This window comes from Amblyomma maculatum, chromosome 1 (assembly GCF_055883805.1).
Source record: "Amblyomma maculatum isolate TAMU_Amacu chromosome 1, ASM5588380v1, whole genome shotgun sequence".
Classification (NCBI taxonomy): Eukaryota; Metazoa; Arthropoda; class Arachnida; order Ixodida; family Ixodidae; genus Amblyomma; species Amblyomma maculatum.
Genome location: NC_139344.1, coordinates 341,902,693 through 341,925,439, shown reverse-complemented (window position 1 = coordinate 341,925,439; position 22,747 = coordinate 341,902,693). Strand labels below are relative to the sequence as shown.

Here is a 22,747-nt window from a genome sequence, read left to right as displayed (position 1 = left end):
GCACTGACACGACTTCACTGTTTTCTTTTTAATCGAAAACGCGGCGAAAGTAGTGACGCATGAGATATACCTGAACGGTCCGAAGCCCAGGGAGAAGATGTCTCTGCGAAAGTTAAGGAAAACGTCGCAACGTGTCAGTAGGCTACGCATCACAGTCGCCTTGAAGACCTCTTGGTAAACGTCAGAAGGCTCTTACCCCATGATTCCCTGGACGTAGGACGGATAGCGGAATTTGATTCCTTTTTGGCCAACGTCGGCACCTGCAATGTGCCAAAAATAAATCATAAAATATTTTGCGAAAACATATCGTATCGCATATGCTAGTGATATACTTGGACGTAATTGTGCCTTCTTTTATTTTTAATTTAGGAAAGCTGGCGGCGAAACAGTGCAATGCATTGCAGTGCAATGCAGCTGGACTGAACCACTTATGATGAAAGAAGGCCCGCGAAAAGGACATAATTTCGAAGGTTAAACGCTTGCCCTTTGCGTGACGCGCTGTGTAAGCTGCTAATTATAGATGCTGTCGACGACGCGGTGAGAGACATGGAAACAAACGTAGCACGGCACAGAACAAAATGCTAGCCACTGCAAGTCATGGTATTGAGCATCATCAAAACGGATGAATGTAGGTGGTCAGATGTTCGCTTACTGTCATCATCAAATCAAATGGCATTTGAGACCTCTATTTTTTACTATTGAAGAGCTACATTTTGGGTGCGAGCCTAGCCAGCGTGTTGAGTGTACTAGCGAATTTTATCAGCGCCCCATGCTGTATTGTCTCGGTACGGTGTCCCGCCATTCGTACTGCAGTTTTATGTACGACTTCACTACGGCCCATTGTTGCGTGCAACTAATAGCGAACGTGTGCGCGTGAAATCACGCTACTCGCATAGCGTTGTCTCTAAATAACCTCTTCTCCTTCACTTACTTTGGAGGTGTGCCTCTGTCGACATCTATTGGTTGCTTTATAAAGCTTAGGTGTTCTCAGAGGTTTGGGCGCTCATACACAGCTTCTCTTTATGTCAATGAATATGTCATCTGAGCAGCTGATTAATGGTCGAACCAGCCTCACCTGCTCTGGACGCTTCGAGGAGGAAGGCGTTCCCATAGTCAAAGAAGACCATTCCTTTGTTTGCCAGTTTGTTGACGGCCGCCACCTGCCTCCGGAGGCTGCGTGAACGAGTTTATAAAACAGTACAAGCGTCGAATACCTTCTGACGACAAAGCTGCATAACGGGAATGCAGCGGCATGCCACGCTGCATTCAGGACTCAAAATCGGGGGCCAGGAGAAGGGGCTGTTAGAGAGACTTCTCTCCGCCTCCTCCCTGTCTTCCCGAGATGATGAAATGCAAATGCAGCGGGCTTATGCTTAATGCAGTGTAACAGAACTAGTGGTTCTATTCACCACAGTGCTCTTGCACGAAGGCCTAAGACATTTCACCGAGTAATATATTGTTGCTGGTATTTACAAGAATTAGTCTTACGATGATTTTTAGGGTAAAGGATAGTAAATGCAAAGCGGAAGGAAAACCAACGCGCTGATGGTAGGAGTCGAAACCACGACCTCCGAATAGCTCGTACAGTGCTCTCCCAACTGAGGTGTATTTAACTGCCTATACACATACACACGCTCATACCAAAGTCTAGGGTCCACACCATATATATGAGACGTTTCAAAAATTCATGAGAATCTTTATTAACGACAAACGTTAAAAAATTCATTGTTTTTCATTGTGACTTTCTGAACTTAAAACGCATTTTGTTTTATTTTTGATTGTTTATTTTTATATTTGTTAATCAACTGCAAAGAAAGCATCTTTGATACGTGTATGCGTGTTCGTTCAGGCTTCCCCACCTCCTCGTTACGAAAGCCTGTCCTGTAAATGCACTCACCTTTCTTGAACGAGCATCTTGAAATTCCTGGGATCGTCTTTCATCTTGGCATTCGCCTCATCGTAACTCAGCTGCGAAAAAAAAAAAAAAAATATCCAGGAAAAGAAATTGGGGGAACACTAAAGCACCGTTTTAAGGAGGAGAAGGAAAGGGGCTGGTGCGTTTATTCTCGAGAGACTTATGAGATTCCACTCCGTGCCCCATCGCAAGCATTTTAGCTAAAACAGTGTTTTTCTCTGAAGCAGCTACGAGGAATGTAGGAAGACGCGGGCTCCGAGGGTTGCGCAGATGATCGCACAACAACGGGTCGAAGAAAGCGTGCGAGGAAAACAGACGCCGAGAAACGGTTGTGAAGAGAGGACGAAGATGGAGTGCTCTGTGAAACGGGGCAAAAATAGGCCGACAAAGGAGGTAGGCAAACGGAGAGCAAAGTACGAGACTTGGAACGCCTTTTTTCTCCCGTTATAGAGACATAAATCCTGCTTGGCGCAGTGATGAAGCGCTTGCCAGGATGATTTGTGTGCCGTGTGCCAGCTCTCTGTCTTTGAGGCCCATCTGTTTGGCCTACGTGCGGCCGGGCTAGAGTCGGAGCCTCGAGGCAGTTCGAGAGGGCGGCTGGGACGGAAGACTGTCAACTCTGAAGGGTGTGTGCGGTCAGCAGCGCTCGCTCTTTTCCACTTGGCAACATACACTTTTCGCCCTTCTTCCGCGCCTGAGAGGAATTAAAACTTTTCTGACTACCCGAAGCAAACCTAATGATGGTGTGACCAGAAATATGAGCGATGTCCATTATCATCATCATCTTCCTGACTGTGAAATGCAAGCCTTTTGCCGAGCCTACTGTAGTCAGCAAACACAACTATCCCGGGTGCTTCACGGAGCACTTTGAAAAAGTCAGTGGATGCTGAAATAAAAAGAAAACCTTTTCTCGAACAAAATGTCAGCCGTGGCGGACCTCAGTGATTGAAAAATTCGCCCTTATTACGCTTAAGATTAACTGAACTTAACTGTAATATTTATTGTCACCGTCCCGTAGTTAGTGGCAATGGCGAGTTCGTATAGCCACGCATTCACGGCCAAGATGACGCCATACAAGTTTTTGAAACGAACAAAAACGTCATTTTCTAAATTCTAAAGCCCCTGCAGTGTGAGAAAATCCGGCGCTTTCTTCGGCACAAAACCGGAGTAGAAGGCATGAAGCGCACAGGACACTCAGCGAAAACATCCGATAACGTATTACAATGCCTATGCGGCACCCAATCTCAACTTCCTAGGCTATTGTACCGATATATGCAGCTTCTTTGCTCCGTCACTCTAGAAAATGATGGTCACATACTGACCCGACAAATACATGCACTGTATAGGGTTTCCCCGATGACCTCTGGTTATCCCTGTTTTGTATTGTCTGACTGCCCTGAGCACAGAGGTGTCTGGTCTGGCAACCCTGCAATTTCTCATGCCACTAACAAGCCCAATACATTTGTCACCATATTTGTCAAGATGTTCAACGGGATAGCGTTAGAGGCCCCGTTCACTAGAAAATCCGACCTCGGCGTTGCGAGCGAAGAATGACGAGCATGTCGCTGGCAAGCGGTAGGTGGCAGCTGATATGCTCGAGAACTAACTGGGCTTATAGGGTTATAGTATAGGGATGCCTGAAACTACATTTGGCAGGAGCTGCCAACTCAGGCCTCTCCTTTTACATGGGCGGGTGATATCCCAATCAGCCTGACAGGACCGTTGCATTCACTTTACTCGTAGGCCACGCGGGCATGTTCATAAGGCTTGGTTAAATGGGGCTTTACATGTGGGATACCCTTAAAGGTGGAGTTTAAGTGTCCCCTATAGTTTTTTCGTATAGGGCTAGTAGCCATGCAATGCACGCTTCGATGTCTGACCTGCACGGGGTAGTAACCGCCGTTGAAAGGATTGTGGCACGACGTCTGGTCTGAACCCAGCTCGACCAGAAGCTCCCCTGTCGTCTCCATCTCCGTCACCAAGCGTTCCCTGCGTGAAAAAAATGGGGAAAAAAAAAACAAAACATTCCTGCATTAACACTTCACATCCGAGCAGAAATGGAACTCAGTTAAGTTTCGCACGTATAAACTTGTTTTCGCATTTTTGTGCATATATGAGCAACTCAACTGAAAGCCGAGGCGACCACAGTTATCAGGCGTAAGCGCCCATTCAGTAATCGCTCATCTTTGCTAATGGAGAAACAAGTCTATACAGGCCACTGCAGCAAGTCTATAACAGTAAACAAGTCTATAACAGGCCACTGCAGCAGCGGAAGCAGGAAAAAAAAAGAAAACTTTGAGGCACGCGTTTTGACTCATTACGAGAGAAATTCGATAATATTAGAATTCGCATTCGGTGGTACTTTGGTGTCTCCGAGTCATTTTTGTTTTCTTGCGTTTTGGTAGTTGTTGACAGTTATCGTTCTCACCGCTTCCTTCCCGCCTAAAAACAGTTGCGACGGGATGTCCTTACCTTTTCGCCTTATGCACGAGCCACGAGCCACAAAAAAAGTCACGTTGCGTTTTCTCACCAACAACCGACCCCCAGCAATATTACTTGTATTCTATTTCTAATAATTTTTTTTTCTAGGCTACGAAAGTACTTGATTGATCGATATATTGGCGACATCACATGTTTACGTAACCTTGGAATAGCTCTGATTGGCCTGCGGAGCATGTGACGCCAAGGACTACCTGACCTCTCTAACAAATCAAGGAATTGCGTGACACACGACAGCTTTTTCTCCAAAGGAGGGTTAAATTGCAAGTGGATGAATGTGGGGGAAGAAGATCTTCGAAGCAAACTGGCAGCCTAGGAGACTGCGGCGATGACCTGAGCGGTCTAAAATAGAAGCAAACCAAAGATGACGTGTTCACGCCTTCGAGGGCTCGCTTCCTTCCGAGCGATGTACACATCGGATGCCACCGGGTTTTCACTTACACTACTATTTTAACCTCATCAAAATGAAAAATAGAAAACGAATGGGACAAGCTATCACTCCAGATAACAAAAGTTTAAGGACGATTACGATACTCCCTACTGCGAAATTTGAACATGTATGTATGTATGTATGTATTTATGTATGTATGTATGTATGTATGTATGTATGTATGTATGTATGTATGTATGTATGTATGTATGTATGTATGTATGTATGTATGTATGTATGTATGTATGTATGTATGTATGCATGCATGCATGCATGCATGCATGTATGTATGTATGTATGTATGTATGTATGTATGTATGTATGTATGTATGTATGTATGTATGTATGTATGTATGTATGTATGTATGTATGTATGTATGTATGTATGTATGTATGTATGTATGTATGTATGTATGTATGTATGTATGTATGTATGTACGTATGTACGTACGTACGTATGTGCAGTTAAAAAGCACCCAATCACACTTTATTTTTTCCCACGTGCCAAACAGAATTACTCAGAAGAAAAAGAAGAGCCACGAGCGAGCGGCGCACAGCTCGTGGCTCCTATTTCTCCTCTTCTGAGAAATTTCCTTTGAATCGTGACTTTTTTGTGGCTCGTGACTTCATTTCGCTCGGTTACTCCGACAACGGCATCAACGGCGACGCAGCTCAACCAAGCAGAGACGGCACCGATGAACTTACAGTTTAATTACAGCGAGTATGCGAAGGCATTGTAAGTACGTAACAGTACGACACGTTTTAGTGCGTGCAAGGTTTAACGTCCTGAGGCTTGCGCACTGGCTGTGAGAGACACAGCAGTCGAGGACCCCGGGTTAATCTCGACCCGAAACTATCCACGATGACAGCCGAGTGTTGTATGCAGTTAAGCAATGTATAGTTGTAGAACTAATATAAAACAAGAAAGGTAATGTAAGCAAGCAATGAAGCTGGAAAAGCAGGAAAGAAGGGAACGAAGGAGGAAAGTGGCAGTGGAAGAGATAAAGCGACCAAGCAAGAAATCATTTGTTTCGGCTTATCTTTAATGGGCGGAAAGAACTAGCTTATCCTTGTTCATGGGTTATTTGGACAAGATGCAAAGGGAAAAGCATTGTTAAGAGAATGTGAATATTCCCATTTACCAAGAGTTCTTATATGACTCACCAAAGGGTAACGACGTTTCCCAAGTAGCCGATGCTCACGACTTCCTTGGCACTTTTTGCCTTTCTGGAATGAGAGTACAGATTTGTGCATCACTTACTCATCTTTCAAAAGACACCAATTATGGTCAAGGGCTTCGCTGTCTTTCACACTAGCATTACGCACGTCCACTATCTTATCTGAACGAGTCTAGGGGTGTCCTGACCACCGACCTGCTTGAGCATACATTTGTGCGAATTGTTTTACTTGTTTACTCTTTGCATATGAACAGATGAGTTACATTTGGGAGAGGAAGTGTGTTGAAGTGAGCAAAGTCGACTTATTTTTTCCGTTACTGCGTTAGCAGTGTTGCCTTCCTTAGTCAAAATAGATGTGATCAGTGTGTACGGAGTTTTCGCCCTCTTGAAGCACCTTCCAGCGGTTTAATATGAAAGAAAAGCGCTAAATTGTTTTGTTTCACTTGCCAATCAATTAGAGTGCTGATCCCACTACATTTTACTCATCAATCGATGTCGATCCTGATTATATGGCCATCGTATTCTATTGTTGTCCCATTTCAAATTGGTAATTGCTTCGTTCAGTCAATTTTTGCTCGCCATTCTTAATCAGACTTCCCCCTCTTTTCCCCCTCAGTTGTAGGGGGGGTACCCTTCTCTACATCTGCCAACCTGGATATTCCTTTATCTACCTGCCAAGTGGAGAGAAGAAATTGCATCGTGGCAGGTGGCAAGTGGCGAGGAAGTAATGTCTCAGACATCACCTGCCTTTCGCCACACTTGTTAGGTGGATTCTTCAGTTTGCCGGAAGCAGGCATGGCAGCAGAACCTTATCAATCCATCGCGCTTAGACATCCAGCCATCACGCATAGACAAGTATAAGGGTTCAATGTTATCTGCCACGCGCTCCAGTGTTCACGCTCAGAAATATCATTACTGTAAAAGCAGTGTTCTCCACGCAGATTAATCGCATAACATCTTAGGACCTGTGCATGTTTTTATAATTCGAGGTTCTAAACAAGCTGTATACTTTATCCTTTTGATGAGCTCATCAATGTTCTCGATGACTTCATCCAACCATCCCTGCTTGTGGCGCTTGTAGGTCGCCTCCCGGGACACCTGTCGTATTCGAGAGAGAAGAATAACAGAAAATAAAAACCGGTTTAGTTCACAGAACAGCGACTCTTCAAAGCCGAACATCTAATATATTGATTAGATATGGTGCAGTTTATTGGCCCAGGCTACTAACTGGGCATGGATGGTCATGTTACCGTTATCTCTACATTGTTACATTGTTCTTCTCAAGCGCTGATTTGTATGTATCCGTTTGTAAAAAGAATGGCGCTTCGTTTTGACATCTGTGTACGCAGCCATGGGTTCTTTTTCTCCTCCTCTTCTTCGTCAGTGCATTTCGCGGTTAGGGTGAAGCCATTGGGATTGTCCTTGTATTGATCGATGCTTCATCCGTGCTGCCTAACTGACTTTGCGCTCTCAAATCAAACGAAAAAAGGGGCCCTTTTACTTTTGCTATTAGTTGATTAATTGACTAAAGAACTGAAGTACAGGCTTTATAGAATAAGCTCATCAGAATCTGTACATACGCCTCACCTTCACTCTACCTCGTGCCTCCCTCCAATCCCGTCTATGTATGTGTACGATAATGACCTTAAACATTATTACAAGAATAGTCACTTCATTTTCATTACGTTTTGCCATATTTCGTGCATACTGTTACACTACTGTGGGCCGTTAATTTACTGTGCTGTTTTTTAACTTGCTGTTTCATTTGTATATATGTGCTCTTTCTGTGCTTCATTATTTTCATGTATATCTTCGCCTTAATGTCACACGTCCTGTTGCTCTGCCATTACTGGGCCTCGGGCATCTCTCAAGCTATCGCTGTAGCTTTTCGCCCGAGGCCCATATCCTGTATATTACTGGAAATAATTTTTTTTTTCAATTTTTCAATTCAATTTTTAATTCAATTCAATGAGATGGCGAGGCCTGGATCACTTCACTTGTATTTCACGTACCTCTGCGATGACGCCGATGCTGTTGGCGATCACCGCCGCCTTCGCCTGGGCACCGCTCATTCCTCCGAGACCAGATGACACAAATACCTGGAAATTTGAGCACCTAGCTTAGCGATGCTGGCGAACACTCTCAAGGATAGGTTGCATGCAGCATAAATACCTAAGAAAGTAAATGTTTGAACAGCCGTCATCGTAGCTAAGTGGTACAGCACCAGACGCGAAATTCGGATGTCATGGGTACAGATACCACCCGAGGCAAATGGTTGCTTTCTCCTCCTTCTTTCAAATTAATTATGTCCAAGTTAAGTAATAATTAACATTGATTAAAAAAGACCTATACTTTTTTGTGTGTCAGTGGCTGTTATCTCCCTTATTCTGTTGAGAGCTGTATACTCAGTGCATTGACGTAGATGGCACCCAGCTTCTGGTTATAATTCCAATGGACAACCATAGCCCTGGTCGTCCTCCAACCCTTGTGTCGTATATTATGCATGTTTATTAAAGAGATTTAAGTTTAGCTGTTTCCTGATTGGTGTGGGTAGGTAGATCGGACCATCTTTGTGTGGTTCTGCGTCTGCACCGGTGTGCCGAGGATACTTCTGCCTGGTTTATGCAGCGTTTGTCACCCGTGCCATCTGTTTGGTGATGTGGGCCGCGCAGAGTTCCTCGAATCTGAACGCCGAGTTGGAGAACTGTTTCTGTAGGCGTGTAGTGAGGAAGTTTTGGTGTCGCTTTAAATGCTTGTCCGTTGAGGCACTCCAACTTGGTCTTCTCTGCGGCATAGAGCTGTACATAGGGAACGGCACTGAGTAGGTGAAGCGGAGAGGAACAAAGGCCTGCACTAATCTGCACAGATCCTTTTCTCTCATGTCCCGTCCTTTGTTGGCAATCGGTTTATTTAGACGAACTTTCTGATGGCTAGTGGTACAAGGCCTAGTGGTGGTCTCTGAATTCTTGCAATTTCTCTGGATAAAGAGGCCTAGTACCATCAGTGTCTGGACTTCTGGTATGGATCGTCCGTTAACATTGACAGGCCTTTCTACCTCTCACACTGCTTCGAATGCCCATGAGCTCAGATTTGGGCGGCGAGCAAGTGAGTACTGCTTGTGCGGTGTAGCTTTCTACCTGGTCAGCTGTCAATTGGGGGGTTTCCTTGATTTCGTCTTTGTTACCTCTGTTGGCCCAGAGGGTGATACCATCAGCGTTAGACGGTACGAGGAAAATTTCGAATTTCAGCTGTATACCCGGCAGGCGAATGAATGCCAAACTGAAGAGGCATGGTGAAAGGGCCGAGTCTTGTTCAATACCGTGTGTGCGTAATGTTACTGGGGTGGATATTATGTTTCGTATGACGGTTGGGCGTTATTCTGTGCTAGGGTATAATCTCCTCACTTACTTTTCCGCGCAGGTCTTGCAGGTTGAGGTACTTCCGTCCGGCGTTCATCACAGTAATCTACAAAAGTAAACAACAGGTACAAAGCGTTGTTTGATAATATTCGTGGAACACTTAAACTCTGCGTAAAGAGTATGACGCGATGTTGTTAATGGATCCTTTCAGCGGCCTGGGATACACTTTGTGCGACTCTTCGCGGAAACTGACGCTGTTTTTCATGTTATCTTTTTCTTTAATTTGCAGCAAGCTCAACATGACCTAGGGGTATAGTGTGTGTCACGCATGGCCCCAAGGGTCGCAAAATGTTCAATTCCCATCTAATTAACCCAATTTCCTTTTCAGCGAAATTAATTTACTCTACGTTCGTACATGTGACAATTATGTTTGAGTCGTATTGCGACCATAAAATCCCGTATTTTATTCACTTTCAATTCTGTCGACGTCACGACCCTTTCGACAATCTAGATCCTCTTGTTGTTTTTTTCTTTTACACTAACGCTGAAAATCCCAGCAACGCCTGGTCTTCCACTGAACGGGGCCGTTAATGCTATTGTGACAGATCAGGCATCGCACAATATCACGGGCGAATCATTCAAACAAGAAGGGTTGTCGTAGCGGAGGTAATAACAAGCATACCGTCGTTCCATGCACGATGCCCTGCGGTCCTATATAGCAGTAGCTTCCGGCTGTCATCTGGCCATACCTGGAAAGAAAACAATTACAACACTTAAGGCTATATGCACTCCAATATTTACACCAGCCTCCGGTTCTGTGCACGGAGGTATAATTCAGATATTAGCAGTTAAGTGAGAAGCCCTGTACGCAGCGATGGCGTTGAGGTGCAGCATCTGCCTCACGTGCAAGAGCACCTCCACTCGAAATTCGGTGCGCCTAATTGAAAAAAAAAAAAAAATCATCGTGTCGATGAAATTGTGTCCTGGTGGCAATCTAATATTGGTAGGCAGAGCCGAAAAAGCACTCCCTTACCAGAACGGAATTTGGCCACCCTCCCTGGTGTACTGCGTGCTTAACCACAACCTTCTATATGAATGAACCATCTAACCCCGGGCTCGCATTTCCAACCAGCATCGGAACAACTGACCAAGGTGGCGGTCAGACTTGTGATGCAGCATGAGGGGCTAAGGCTCCTGGCAACGCTGTGGAGCTAGCCTGCAGCAGTGCTGCTTAAGAAACCTGCAGGTATCCCGGGCCCTGCTTAATAAGGTTGGGATGACTGAGGAGGCCTATAAAGGGCTAAGGTGAGCACATACTATGTTACCGTGACCTAGCGCACAGAGGAGAACTAGGTGTAGTACTTTTTATCGGTAGCGATATAACTAACATTGGAAAGGGACAACCAAATCATCGCTTTAGTGAAAACAGCAGTCGGTTTTTCTGCCGCACGCTTATTATTCCATTAAACAGAGGCTAAAGATGTGTTGCATTAGGTTGGCGTCTAAGACTGTTGCGCAAAAATTTGGTACGTAATAAAGGAAGACAACTCTGTGCAGTTTTCCTCATCTCATCCCAGAATATAATAAACGATTCGGCGCCAAGCCAGATGTTTCTTGCATGAGTTGCATGACGTTTACACGCGATTGGTCGTGCCTTACATGGTGACGCCCATTGCGAACATCCGGTCGTAGTCCTCGGGTGAAGAGTGGTTTGGGATGACCATGCCGTTCGTGATGACCACCCGAGGACTGGGCTGCAGTCCGGGAAACAGGCCGAGCGGATGTCCCGAGTACATGACCAGTGTCTGGGACTCGGTCATCCGGGACAGGTAGTACATCACCAGCCGGAACTGCGCGATGAGGAAGGTGCACAAAAGAGCTCCCACACACTCAACAGACAGTAAACCAAGCCCAGTGCAAGAGCTTTATCTTTCACGGCTCACTACACGGTTGCGTGGCTCTGGCTGCTAAAATCAGTGCGATAGTTTCGACTGTTCGGCACATCCCAATGAATAGTGAGCACAGGAGGCATCTCATAAGGTAAGGTTTTACAACGAAAAAGAGGAGTCAGCCATGGTCATCACCAAGTTCGCGCAGAATCTCTCGGGCCTCTAGTTCTCTCTTAATTGCGGATATAAAACATCCCCATTATAGAGTTACGCGGTGTGCACTACTGACGGCAAACAGGTGGCGCCAGTTGCTGATGCTCAGTGCAGTTAGAGATTCATGGAGCTGTGCTCGGGCTCGGGCCGGCCTGGAAGCCCGTACCCGGCCCGGCCAGCGGGCCGGGCTCGGGCCGCTCGGAAGCCCTCGGGCTCGCGAGCCGAGCCCGGAACAGGGTATATTTGTCTCGGCGGGCAGGGCCGGGCCGGACACCTCGATCCCTAGCACGCAACTTTTGCGAAAGCGCGAGTATGGTTTTAGTGCGAATGACTCCTAGAATGCGCAGCATTTTCCCGCGCCTATCCCACGAGCTTCAGAGCTCGCCCTTAGCCTTGGTCCGCCTTTCCTCCCCACCCAGTCGTCGTGAATGAATCTCTGGTGGCCGTCAAACACCGAATAGAGGGGCTGCTAGTGGACTATTTATTTTCGAGTTCCGCGTCTCCGCTTAGCAACCAAAAAATACGGATGTGATATATTTTTAACTGTCACCTATAGCCTCCATTCTTTTGATCGACGCTTGACTGCTGACACAATAAATAAGTAAATAAATAAATAAATAAATAAATAAATAAATAAATAAATAAATAAATAAATAAATAAATAAATAAATAAATAAATAAATAAATAAATAAATAAATAAATAAATAAATAAATAAATAAATAAATAAATAAATAAATAAATAAATAATGACAGCGACGAGGCGATTGACTCTAGTGATTCCTAAAACCAGGAAGCTTTTTCCTTTACCTCAACCTTTAGTTTACGGGTTGCTAGTTCAATTAATACGAATTGTTAGTCCTGTTCGGAAGGGGCTATCTATGCTTTGGATTACCTTTTACCCTGTCTGCTCAACTTTTATCAACCTTCGTTCTGCACTTTTTTAAAGCGATAGCGCTAAGGCTTCCATCCGGCGGAATGTTGGCATTGGCTTTGAAGTAGACGGCGCTGCTAGCGAAAAATCACTAGCATGCCTCTGCAGCTTATAGTTTGCAGGTTACGTTGCCGGAAACTACTGGTGTTGGCGACGGTGTGACGTCACGAGATCAGAAGGCATGATCGAGTTGGCAGGAAATGGGAATCGAACCCGGGACCCTCGAACTCCGAGTCAGGCAGGCTACTTACATAGCAGATCAGCCCATCTTGCTTAAAGCGAAGCTGTGTATCTATCGTGGGTTGCCTTCCACGTAATATGGTAGTGTCCTGCTGTATGTTAATGAGCGTGTTGAATAATAAAGGCACAGGTTAAGGGATTAGCGATTATAACCGAATAGCAGAGTACATGTAAGCAAACTAGGATCCGCAAGGACGACCGCAGACTGAAGCTATTAACATTGCCTTGTCGCACTCTTAAAAAAGGAGCTTAGGAGTCCCCAATTGCTTTCTGTTTGCCTTATTAGTGTTTGCAACGCATGCATTTCGAATACCCCGCCGGGGTGGCGCAGTGGTTACGGCGCTCGACTACTGTTCCCAAGGACGCGGAATCGAATCCCGGCCTCGGCGGCAGCTTTTTGATGGAGGCGAAAAGCAAGGCGCCCGTGTGCTGTGCGATGTCAGTGCACGTTAAAGAACCCCAGGTGGTCGAAATTTCCGGAGTCCTCCACTACGGCGTCTCCCATAGCCTGAGTCGTTTTGGGACGTTAAACCCCACAATCCAATCCATGCATTTCGAAGAGGCTGGTATACCTGTGCCCAGTTGGAGAAGACCTGTCCGTTGCCGCCGTAGGTGACCAGCTCCTCGGGGAACTGGGCCACTTGTGGATCCAGATTGTTCATGATCATCAGCATCACGGCGGCGGCCTGCTTCGACTTGGCCGGATAATAGTCGATTGGGTACGCCCTGCGAACGAAGAGGCAATCATATGGCTCGGGTATAGATGTTTAGCATAGAGAAAACAATGTTTACAGGGAAAGCAGGAACCATGGAGCGAACAAATAAGGAACAGTACTGTGAAAACGTTACTGGGAAGTACCGCAGAGAGAAAAATGCGCCGAACCTATAGAGAAAGCATGCTGCATGGGAGCTTAGAACGGGCTTTCTTTCCCATTTACACTTTATCTTGGTGGGCCAGAATAGTTACAGATGGATGGATGACAAGAATGGCTACGTTTGTGAGCCATCTAATTACATGCAGCCCTCATTAGTTGCCTCTCGAAGTACGAGAGAGTCACTGCAATCTTAGAACTACCCTTGTCGACCTTATGCTCTTCAATCCACAATGCAGCAAGCGTTCATGCCCTTTAATCAACATTCCTAGCAGTGAACCTTGCCACTGAAGCATTTTGGAATGATCTCTGACACTGGTGCTCCGTACCACGCTCCATACTAAATCGGCTTATGTGCTCCCCGTCTTTCTGGAAATGCCGGAAACGTCCCATTTAGAAGGCTTAGAAGGCATCGAATTCCAAAGCGATGTGTAGACAGATATGTGCTTCGCAAATCTATAAACTCCCTTCTGTATGCTGAACACGCAGCTCATTAACGGTGTTCGATGTGCGCGTGTATATGGCTGCGCTGCGTTGCGGCCTGTCCCAATACAGGTCCATTATTCGTCTGCAGTTGAAATACATCTTTCAACCACAACCCACAAGACTACGAAGTGTAGACCTGCCGTGGTGGCTCCATGGGTTTTGACGTTAGGCAGCCGATCTCTAGGCGGTGGGTTCGAATCGTGGCTGGGGTAGTAGCAGTTCGGTGGAGGTAAAATGCAAAAACGCCTGAGTTCTGCGCGGTAAAAGCTCACGCTGAATAGCCCTAGGTCGCCTAAATTAACCCAGAACCCTACTCCGCGTAGCATATCCCCTATTAACCGTAGCCCATGCGTCGCTTAGGGATGACAAGCACCACATGTCACAGAGTGAAAGTTCGTAAAGCTCCGCCCTCTATGTCCACTTTCCTCCAAATTCTGCCAGAAAGTAGAGTGGTGCTACTTTTGCTTCTCTGCATTTCACTCAAGTATGACGGAGAAGTAAAACTTCATCTTTTAATTAAGTTTCTCTAACGTGGTGGTAACTTTTTCCCAAAAAGGGGATGGTGCACGATATAGATAACAGAATAAACAATAATCTTGACTATAAAGCCCTAAGACGTGGGTTGAATCCTGGATGGACGGTCGCGTATTTGCGAAGGGAACACAAGGAGCTCGTGCGCAGCGTGATATCAGTGCACGTTAGAAAAACCCGAAGGGTCGAAATTATTCAGCAGCCCTCTATTATGGCATCTCTAATAGCCCATGTCGCTTTAGTACGTTAAACCTCTGATACCATACCATACCATACCATACCATACCATACCATACCATACCATACCATACCATACCATACCATACCATACCAAACCATACCATACCATACCACACCATACCATACCATACCATACCATACCATACCATACCATACCATACCATACCATGCCATGCCATACCATACCATACCATACCATACCATACCACACCATACCATACCATACCATACTCCACCACACTCCACTCCCCCCTCCATACCAAACCATACCATACTCCACCACACTCCACTCCCCCCTCCATACCATACCATACCATACCATACCATACCATACCATACCATACCATACCATACCATACCATACCATACCACACCATACCATACCATACCGTACCGTACCATACGATACTATGCTATATATTACATTGATTATAAATAACTTTATTCGTGTAATATTTACAAACTAGTCCAGGAAAATCAAAAAACCACTGGGGGGACTCGTAAGGTATCACCCGGCAGCCACGACAATGCAAGTACACAGTATACACGTTAGAGGTAACGACTCGAAACCAATGTGCAGGCGTACTAAAACGCGTACACTAATATATGCAATGCTAACCAACGAAAAGTATATGCGCACAAATTGTAGGGGAAAAAAAAGAGAAGAAAAATATTACTCTAAGGAGAGAGAGAGAAAGTGGTGAAAGGTTAGCTCTTTCGGTCGCGATTTTTCTAGCGATAACAAAGAATTTCTTAGCTGAGTGAGAGAGATCAAAGAGAGCACATATTCTGGTAACTCATTAAAGATAGAACGGATATAATTCTTTCATCCCCAAAATGACAACATTTGGTAAAACTTAGCCTGCCTGGTATATGTCTTAATGATACAGATTTAACTGTTTTAATATTGCAAAAGCCTTCCCAGGAGTATTTTAAAACTACTATTTGCTTAAACAAGTTGTCAAAGAAAAGAGTTGATATACTTTAAACACACTCTCCAACCATTGCTTATTAGGTTTATAAAATGCACTTTTAGCAACACTAACACTCGGGTTTTCCACGTGACGGAGCAATTATGAAATCAGCAAATGCTTAAAACATTATATAGCAACGAGCTTTTTTATTTAAAAATTCATAAATTTTTTTAAATTTTATAACAGACATGCTATGCTCTGAATTCTCTGACACACATGCGAAATATGTGTGTTCCAGGGAAAGTCACGGTCAACATAAATTCCGAGGTATTTCTCACAAGGGACTCAGCTGGATAACAAGAGAACAAGGGCAAAGTGAGCGATTATATGCACGAAGAAAAACTGAGCAAGCCGATGGCACTGTTTTATGAGGGTAGCGGAAACAAACGATTTGAGTTTTAGCTGGGTTAATTTGTACTATACTATACTATACTATACTATACTATACTATACTATACTATACTATACTATACTATACTATACTATACTATACTATACTATACTATACTACACTATACTATACTATACTATACTATACTATACTATACTATACTATACTATACTATACTATACTATACTATACTATACTATACTACACTATACTATATTACGCTATAACATAGCATAGTGAAGATATTTGGGGTCATAAGCATACTCGTGTAATGGGACACACCCACAATCTCGAATTTTGTTGCGCAAGGCCTTCTAGTCCGTGCAGCCCAAAACGATATCATTTTGCTGTCAGCTATCATAAGTAATTTTCAGAAAACCATGTAATAAGGCTTGCGGCACTGAAAGAAATTCGCTATGCTGGATTGTGCGCACTGCCATTTGAAACGAGCGGAACATATTAAGTTAGACGCGTTCCCTGTTTGGTTTAATAACCAAGCAGTGCCATTCTATTTGAAGCGTATTTCATGAGCCCAGAGGGTAATTCGCACACGAACAGGTATGCGTTACGTTTTGGTTGATGACGTACATTCCAATGCATGGTCTTTTCTATTGTCTGGAGTATTCAAATAGGAACTTACTTCATTTCTATCGAGGGCATAAAGCGGTACATGTAGATGTGGCCGTAATTGAAAAGCTCTTGCGCAAACTCCGGCGCAAGCTGGGCATGAAATCTCGCTGGGAAATACCGTAGAGCATTCTTGATGGCAATCTGAAAATAAATAATACAAAAAAAAAAACGATGGAGTTTATGGATTCAGTGTTTTTCAAAGGATGGCATTGATGCTTTGCTTCAAGTTTTTATTTAAAGTGCGGTTTACCAAGTCCATTATGGCACATTGTGTTGTAGCTACATTTCCTGGTTGTTCTTAAATTCAATATCTTGATTCTTTTTTTATAACTTACTATATCAGCATGTTCCGGTCTCTTCCTTCTTGGCAACGGATATATTGTTATGTGGTGGCATGACAAGCGATGGAACATGGCGACACAACAGAAACAGAACGACGTGATGACATGACGATGAAATATCCTTTAATAGCCAGCAGGCCTGGCGAGAGCGCTCCGCCCCGCGCCACTGCCCGCTTCGTCATCTTCGTAGCAATATTATGTGTTTCAGGTAATTTGTGGGCGTATATTTGTTTACAATTATTTGCTTTTGCAGTACAATACTTCCAACATCGTGGAAATACAGCGCTTTGAAGACAAGTACAAAACAGAGTGGACAGCACGTGCGTAATGCTGTCCACTCTGTGTTGTACTTGTCTTCAAAGCGCTGTATTTCCACGTTGAAGAACCAACTCTCCCGAACATAACCACCCTTTCCAATATCATAGTTTGGGTGCTTGTTTTGCTATTTTGACGAAAATACTTGGGAAAACGAGTGCGTTTTAATAGGTACAAGTCGATTATTTTTATAAATACGTACTTTTTTTTTTTTGTCTTCCTTCATCTGTCGTGAACAGGCATTCATGTTTACAAGCTCAAATATATTTTGAAGCTCGCCAAAGACCATATTACTACTTTTTTCACGTTCATTTTAATGTAGAAATGTGCAGATCGACTGTCGTAGCTATATGTTAAAGTTGGAAGTATATATCGGGCAGGCGTACACAAGTAGAGACCAACTGTGCTGCAATGACAAATGAAAGTCGTAAGGTCGCGACCCACCTCGGTCTCTTCGGCAGTGAGCGGGACGTTCCGGTTCGGAGCGTGGGGGAGCTCAGGGTTTCTCTGCCTGGGCGGGGGCAAAGGGTCCAGTGGCAGTCCCGAACAGATTTCTTTCAGCGTGCACATCGCCGCCTTTCGCTGCTTGTCGAAGCCCCAAAATAAGAAGCGCCCTACGGAGTAACGGAACCCTTCTGTTAGAAGTGTGACGGGCCACCGTTTTCCACCAGAAGGGGAAGTCTGTGAGCAGGGCCCCCTGTTGTCTATCTCCCTTGCCTTCAACAGGCCCGCGTCTGCTGTCGTTATCTTGGCGAAGTGCCCCCCCCCCCTGTCACGTCGTTATCCTGCCATATACCGAATTCCCAACGCAGCAATTCCCGCTGAACTTGGACGGTCCATCACGTTCTTCGAGGGTTTACGCGAACTGGCGGGCTTAGAAGGCTTTCACGCGAAATTAAGACGCGTCCGTGTCTTACCTGTCCGCACGCTCGATCGCATTATTTCGAGTAACCGCGTAAGCCCTGCTCCCTGACACTTCTTCACCTGTTTATTTTTCGAAACCCGAATGTCTTACAGAAACAAACTGAGTTACAAATATTCCAAAAAATTACGAAAACAAAATTCCAGAATTAAAGAGGCCCTAACCGTATGACGGCCTTGAACCGGGCTACAATATACATAGGCGTATGACACTTATCTTGTGGCATAGACGGAGGCAGTTAAATCGCAGAATGGTAACATTGATCTTACCCGCAGCGATTACGGCTAATGCATGTGCCTAAGGGCCTCGCTGCTTTCATACCAGACTTGAGGAACTATAGTACACGTATCAGTGTGTGAACCGACATACACTGGGTGGATCACACTAATCTATGCGAGTAATGAGAAACGTTTGTGCAGAAGCACTTCCTTCATTAAAATTGTTGTTTGAGCTAGTTGGTGCATGTTGCAGTTCTAGAACCATAGAAAAGGAAGACAGTGGTAAGGCGTGCTTAAGGGCTAGACGGGCGCTCAGGTATAATTCAAGTACTATATGCCCATAGGTTGATCGGAGCTGACACAGATAGAGTTTTCAAATCTGAATTTTTTGTTGTTGTTGTTGTTGTTGATTCTATCTTCGATGCATTTCAGTGGACTACTCTGGGTACGTAACAAATTAAACCTTTCACGCCGATAAACTGCCAATATTTGCTGTATGAATTTCAATCAACAGAAGTCTCTGGCGATATCATCCGAACATCTCACTCCGCAAAAATGGTCCTCTCTATAGTCAGGTAACTTATGCGACGTTGCGAATAACCATCCACATGTCATCTTGTGCGCTCCTCGTCTTACAGGTTAAGGTTACTTCCAGGACGCCGTCCTCTTCTGCCTCATTTATCGCTTTCCAAAATTTTTAAAATGACAAAGCTTGGAGAATGTTTAGAACCAATTGTTTTTGCCTCTTCAGAATGAAAAATAAAGGCTTAAAATTATTTTCATTCGTGGCGCAGGCTCGGAATTCGCAGTACATGCTTAGACATACTTTAGAAACCTCTCGCGCAGACATATTTCTCATAATATTTAAAGGTACACTCTCCTAAAGGTACATATGAGGGACACTTAAGCTCCGCCTGTAAGGGTATGACGGTATAACGTAGGCTACCAGTCCACTTTAACCAAATCGTATGAACGTGCCTCCGTGGTCTAGAATTAACGTGAATGCACGGCTCCTGGCAGGCCTCCCATATGAAAGGAGATGCCCTAGTTACCAGCTCCTGCCAAACGTAGCGCCAGCAACCCTACATCCAATCAGTCCGCAGTCATGTCAGCACGCTAGCTACCTTCTGCCAGCGCCATTCTGGTGATTTTTCGTTCACAACAACGACGCCAACATCGACGCCGCCGAAGGATTTTTTTTTTGGTGAAAGTTGTCCTTGCCCGCTACTCCCCTTGAGGATAGTCATACTTACATGTCTTTCGCTATTCTTTTAATCACTGACACATCAATTTGTACCTCTGTTATCTCGCACATGCTGACTAGCATTCAGTGGTGAGCTGCCACATTATGTGAAAGACCACTCGACATAGTTATAAATCGTTGCTTGAACCAAGATGTATAAATGGACTGCGTGGCCTGGAGTAGCGTGCATGACGCACGATCAAAGCAGCAACTCGTTGTTGGCAGTTCCTGCTCACTCTACCATGTCGCGTGGTCTTATGACGTCACACAACCCTCCAAGAAATTCCTGTCATGTCACCTGCCAACTAACATCTGCTCACAACGCCAACCTAGACAACGCCGATTCCCACGCTGAATTTTTTGGGGGCGGATCTTTAACGCTATATACCTTTAAGCATTACACAGTGCGTGGAACAGCGCGAAGAGACGAAACACACAAGAAGAGAAGCACAACAGACGAGCGCTTCTCTTCTTGTGTGTTTCATCTCTTCGCGCTGTTCCACCCACAATGCAATTGTACCAACTCGCCCAACTGTTAATCCTGCTTTAAACATTACCCTGTATAAGTCTCCCTCAGCTCTGTGTTCCTTCTGTATTGAACCTGAAACACTGGATCAATTCTTTCTCTCCTCTCGCCGATTCACCTTGCATATTTTCCGAAAGTTAAGCGATCCTTTGACAGTCTCAAATTTACTGTACTTTACCGCTACTCAGCTGGACAACAATAACGGGCTCTGTGCTGTCCGCAGGTTCACCTCTTTCTCTGAAAAGATTCCCTGCTATGGATGCGCATCCCTCTGTGCTTTAATTTTAGTTTTCCTTTCTTTTCTACGCTCATCATTTTGCGCGTCATTCAAAGATCAAAGGTATGTTTTTTTTTTTTTTGCAATGAAATTACTGATCTTTATTTAGCTGCTTTGTTTTTGTTTTTACGCCATAACCTTAACCAGTTATTTTAAGTCTGAATTCATGCTTCGTGAGCGATATCCTGCTCGTGTACATGTTCCACACAACCGGGCACAGCAACAGCACTCAAATGCGACCACCGACTCCGGCGTGCGGTCCTGGCTCAGTCAAAGCAACGACGACTACAAGGTACAGCTAATTTTATTGCTTGTTTCTTTGACTTTCAGGCAGTACATGCATGTTGTATGTACCGTTAAATCCCGACGCGTCAAGCTCTTGTCTATCGATATCCCGGTAACCGCACGCCAAGGAGGTTTGGCAGCGCATACCCACATGTCGCGCTCCTTATATCAGTTGAAAGCTTTGTTCTTAAATTAACAAGTCAGCGTAGAAACCGCACTTAACAGTATTGACAAAACGACCGGAGGCTGGATGATTTTATAAGCGGTATATATTATATGCCGTTGCCTTGGTGAATTCAACTGGTTAGGATGATGTGGACAAAAACCCTTAGATGACTCTAGCTGTTTGTTCACAACGACGTCATCATCATTTCGCCTCCGCAGTGGGTTGTCATCACAGACCAAGAAAGCAGTAGACGCACTGGGAAGTTGTGTAGCCACAATGACCTACAGGAGGTGTGGCGTATTCTTCAGACGATATCGACTTCTATGGAGATCTGCTGCTCTTTTCATCTCTACATTTTCAGTAATAGAAATGGGTTGAGATGGCAAATGGGCACTCATCGATTCCAGCTGATCAGCTGCGACATTTTCATGTTTCAGAGAAGTTTGGTTTCTTATCAAGCTCATACCATGAAACTGAAAAAGAACCAAGGAAAATTTTCGCTTCCCAGACGACGATGCAGCAAAACATTTACTTCGAACTCAAACAGGGGAGCCCGAAAATGCCATTTGAGGTGAAAAAAAAAAAAAGAAACTAGAGAATCATGCCAAAAATACGACAAATATCTTGTAGTTCTGTCTTAAGGTCAGACTTTTCTGTAGTTCTGTAGTACTTTTTTGTTCTAACTACATGAAGTTTTAATTTGAACTACAAAAATTGCTGTTGTCACAACAGGTTCATGGTTTAAAGCCTACCTGAGTTTCTGTTATGACAACCGAAAACTTTCGGACGCTTTATTGAGACAATCCGGTCATCACTGACACTGGCAGAAGCATGTTTTTTACTTGCCCTGGCCGTTGTGAAACATGTTTGTCTTTTTTTACGTGCAGCCGACAGTCGCTGCTCTACCGTTAAATTGCGTAACCTGCGGTAATGTTGACGTACTTACAACGCAGCTTGTTTGTTACGGCGTTCTCGTCTGATAGCTCTCCATAAAAAAAAAGCTTCCACTGTTCCGCGTTATCCGCGCGATGACTCGGCGCGATGGGCTTCTGAAACATTCTCTGGACGTTCGCCTGTGTGACGACAGCCCAATGGCAGGGCCGGGTTTAATGGGGAAAGCGGAGGGAGGGGTGTCGCTCTCACTATTCCGCTGTAAAAAAAAAAAAAAAAAAAAAACTTATTACATTATAGGTTTACATACGACACTTAGCAGGCCTCTGGCAGGTGTTGCTAGACGCCTTTAGGCATCTCCACTTCGATTTGTAGTGCATGCGCAAAACAAAGCAAAATAAAAATGGTTGGCTGAGCATGGTGGATATCGATAAAAGCATCCCCGAAAAAAAAAAAAAAATCTGCATTTGCGAAGTAGGAAAAAGCGTCCCCAGATGGGTGCAGTTAAACGTACCGTAACATCAAGCTTTCGTGTGGCCTGATGGTCATGCTATCTGGAGAGACTAGCGTGGATCAGCGTACTTAGCTGTTCTGCTTCGTGCGAAGGAATCCCCACGAAGCAATTGTTACCTCCCCGTTTTGAGAGCGTTCTTTTGTGTTCTATCTGTTGCATTATTATGGCTCCGGACTAGCGGAAACGCGTAACGTTGTAAGACCGACGATAAGGTATACAGCAATGATTAGTATTACAAATCTACTCCGCTTTGGCGCATTCCTATGAAA

At 44.6% G+C, this 22,747-nt stretch overlaps 1 protein-coding gene across 1 annotated transcript in view; it reads right to left on the bottom strand.

Moving 5' to 3' along the window:
* LOC146207610 (urocanate hydratase-like) overlaps positions 1 to 18,161 on the bottom strand; it is a 32,985-nt gene extending 14,824 nt beyond the window's left edge. Inside the window, exons 1-14 of the mRNA XM_084589110.1 lie at positions 17,881 to 18,161; positions 16,791 to 16,921; positions 13,229 to 13,382; positions 11,041 to 11,231; positions 10,064 to 10,130; positions 9,431 to 9,487; positions 8,035 to 8,121; positions 7,032 to 7,120; positions 6,009 to 6,071; positions 3,796 to 3,904; positions 1,898 to 1,968; positions 1,076 to 1,173; positions 197 to 260; positions 71 to 103 (exon numbers count right to left, since the gene is read on the bottom strand). Coding sequence (XP_084445236.1) covers positions 71 to 103; positions 197 to 260; positions 1,076 to 1,173; positions 1,898 to 1,968; positions 3,796 to 3,904; positions 6,009 to 6,071; positions 7,032 to 7,120; positions 8,035 to 8,121; positions 9,431 to 9,487; positions 10,064 to 10,130; positions 11,041 to 11,231; positions 13,229 to 13,382; positions 16,791 to 16,921; positions 17,881 to 18,006 — 1,340 coding nt within the window. The 5' untranslated portion in view covers positions 18,007 to 18,161. The remainder of the gene's footprint in view (positions 1 to 70; positions 104 to 196; positions 261 to 1,075; positions 1,174 to 1,897; positions 1,969 to 3,795; positions 3,905 to 6,008; positions 6,072 to 7,031; positions 7,121 to 8,034; positions 8,122 to 9,430; positions 9,488 to 10,063; positions 10,131 to 11,040; positions 11,232 to 13,228; positions 13,383 to 16,790; positions 16,922 to 17,880) is intronic.
* Between the last annotated feature and the right edge of the window lie 4,586 nt (positions 18,162 to 22,747).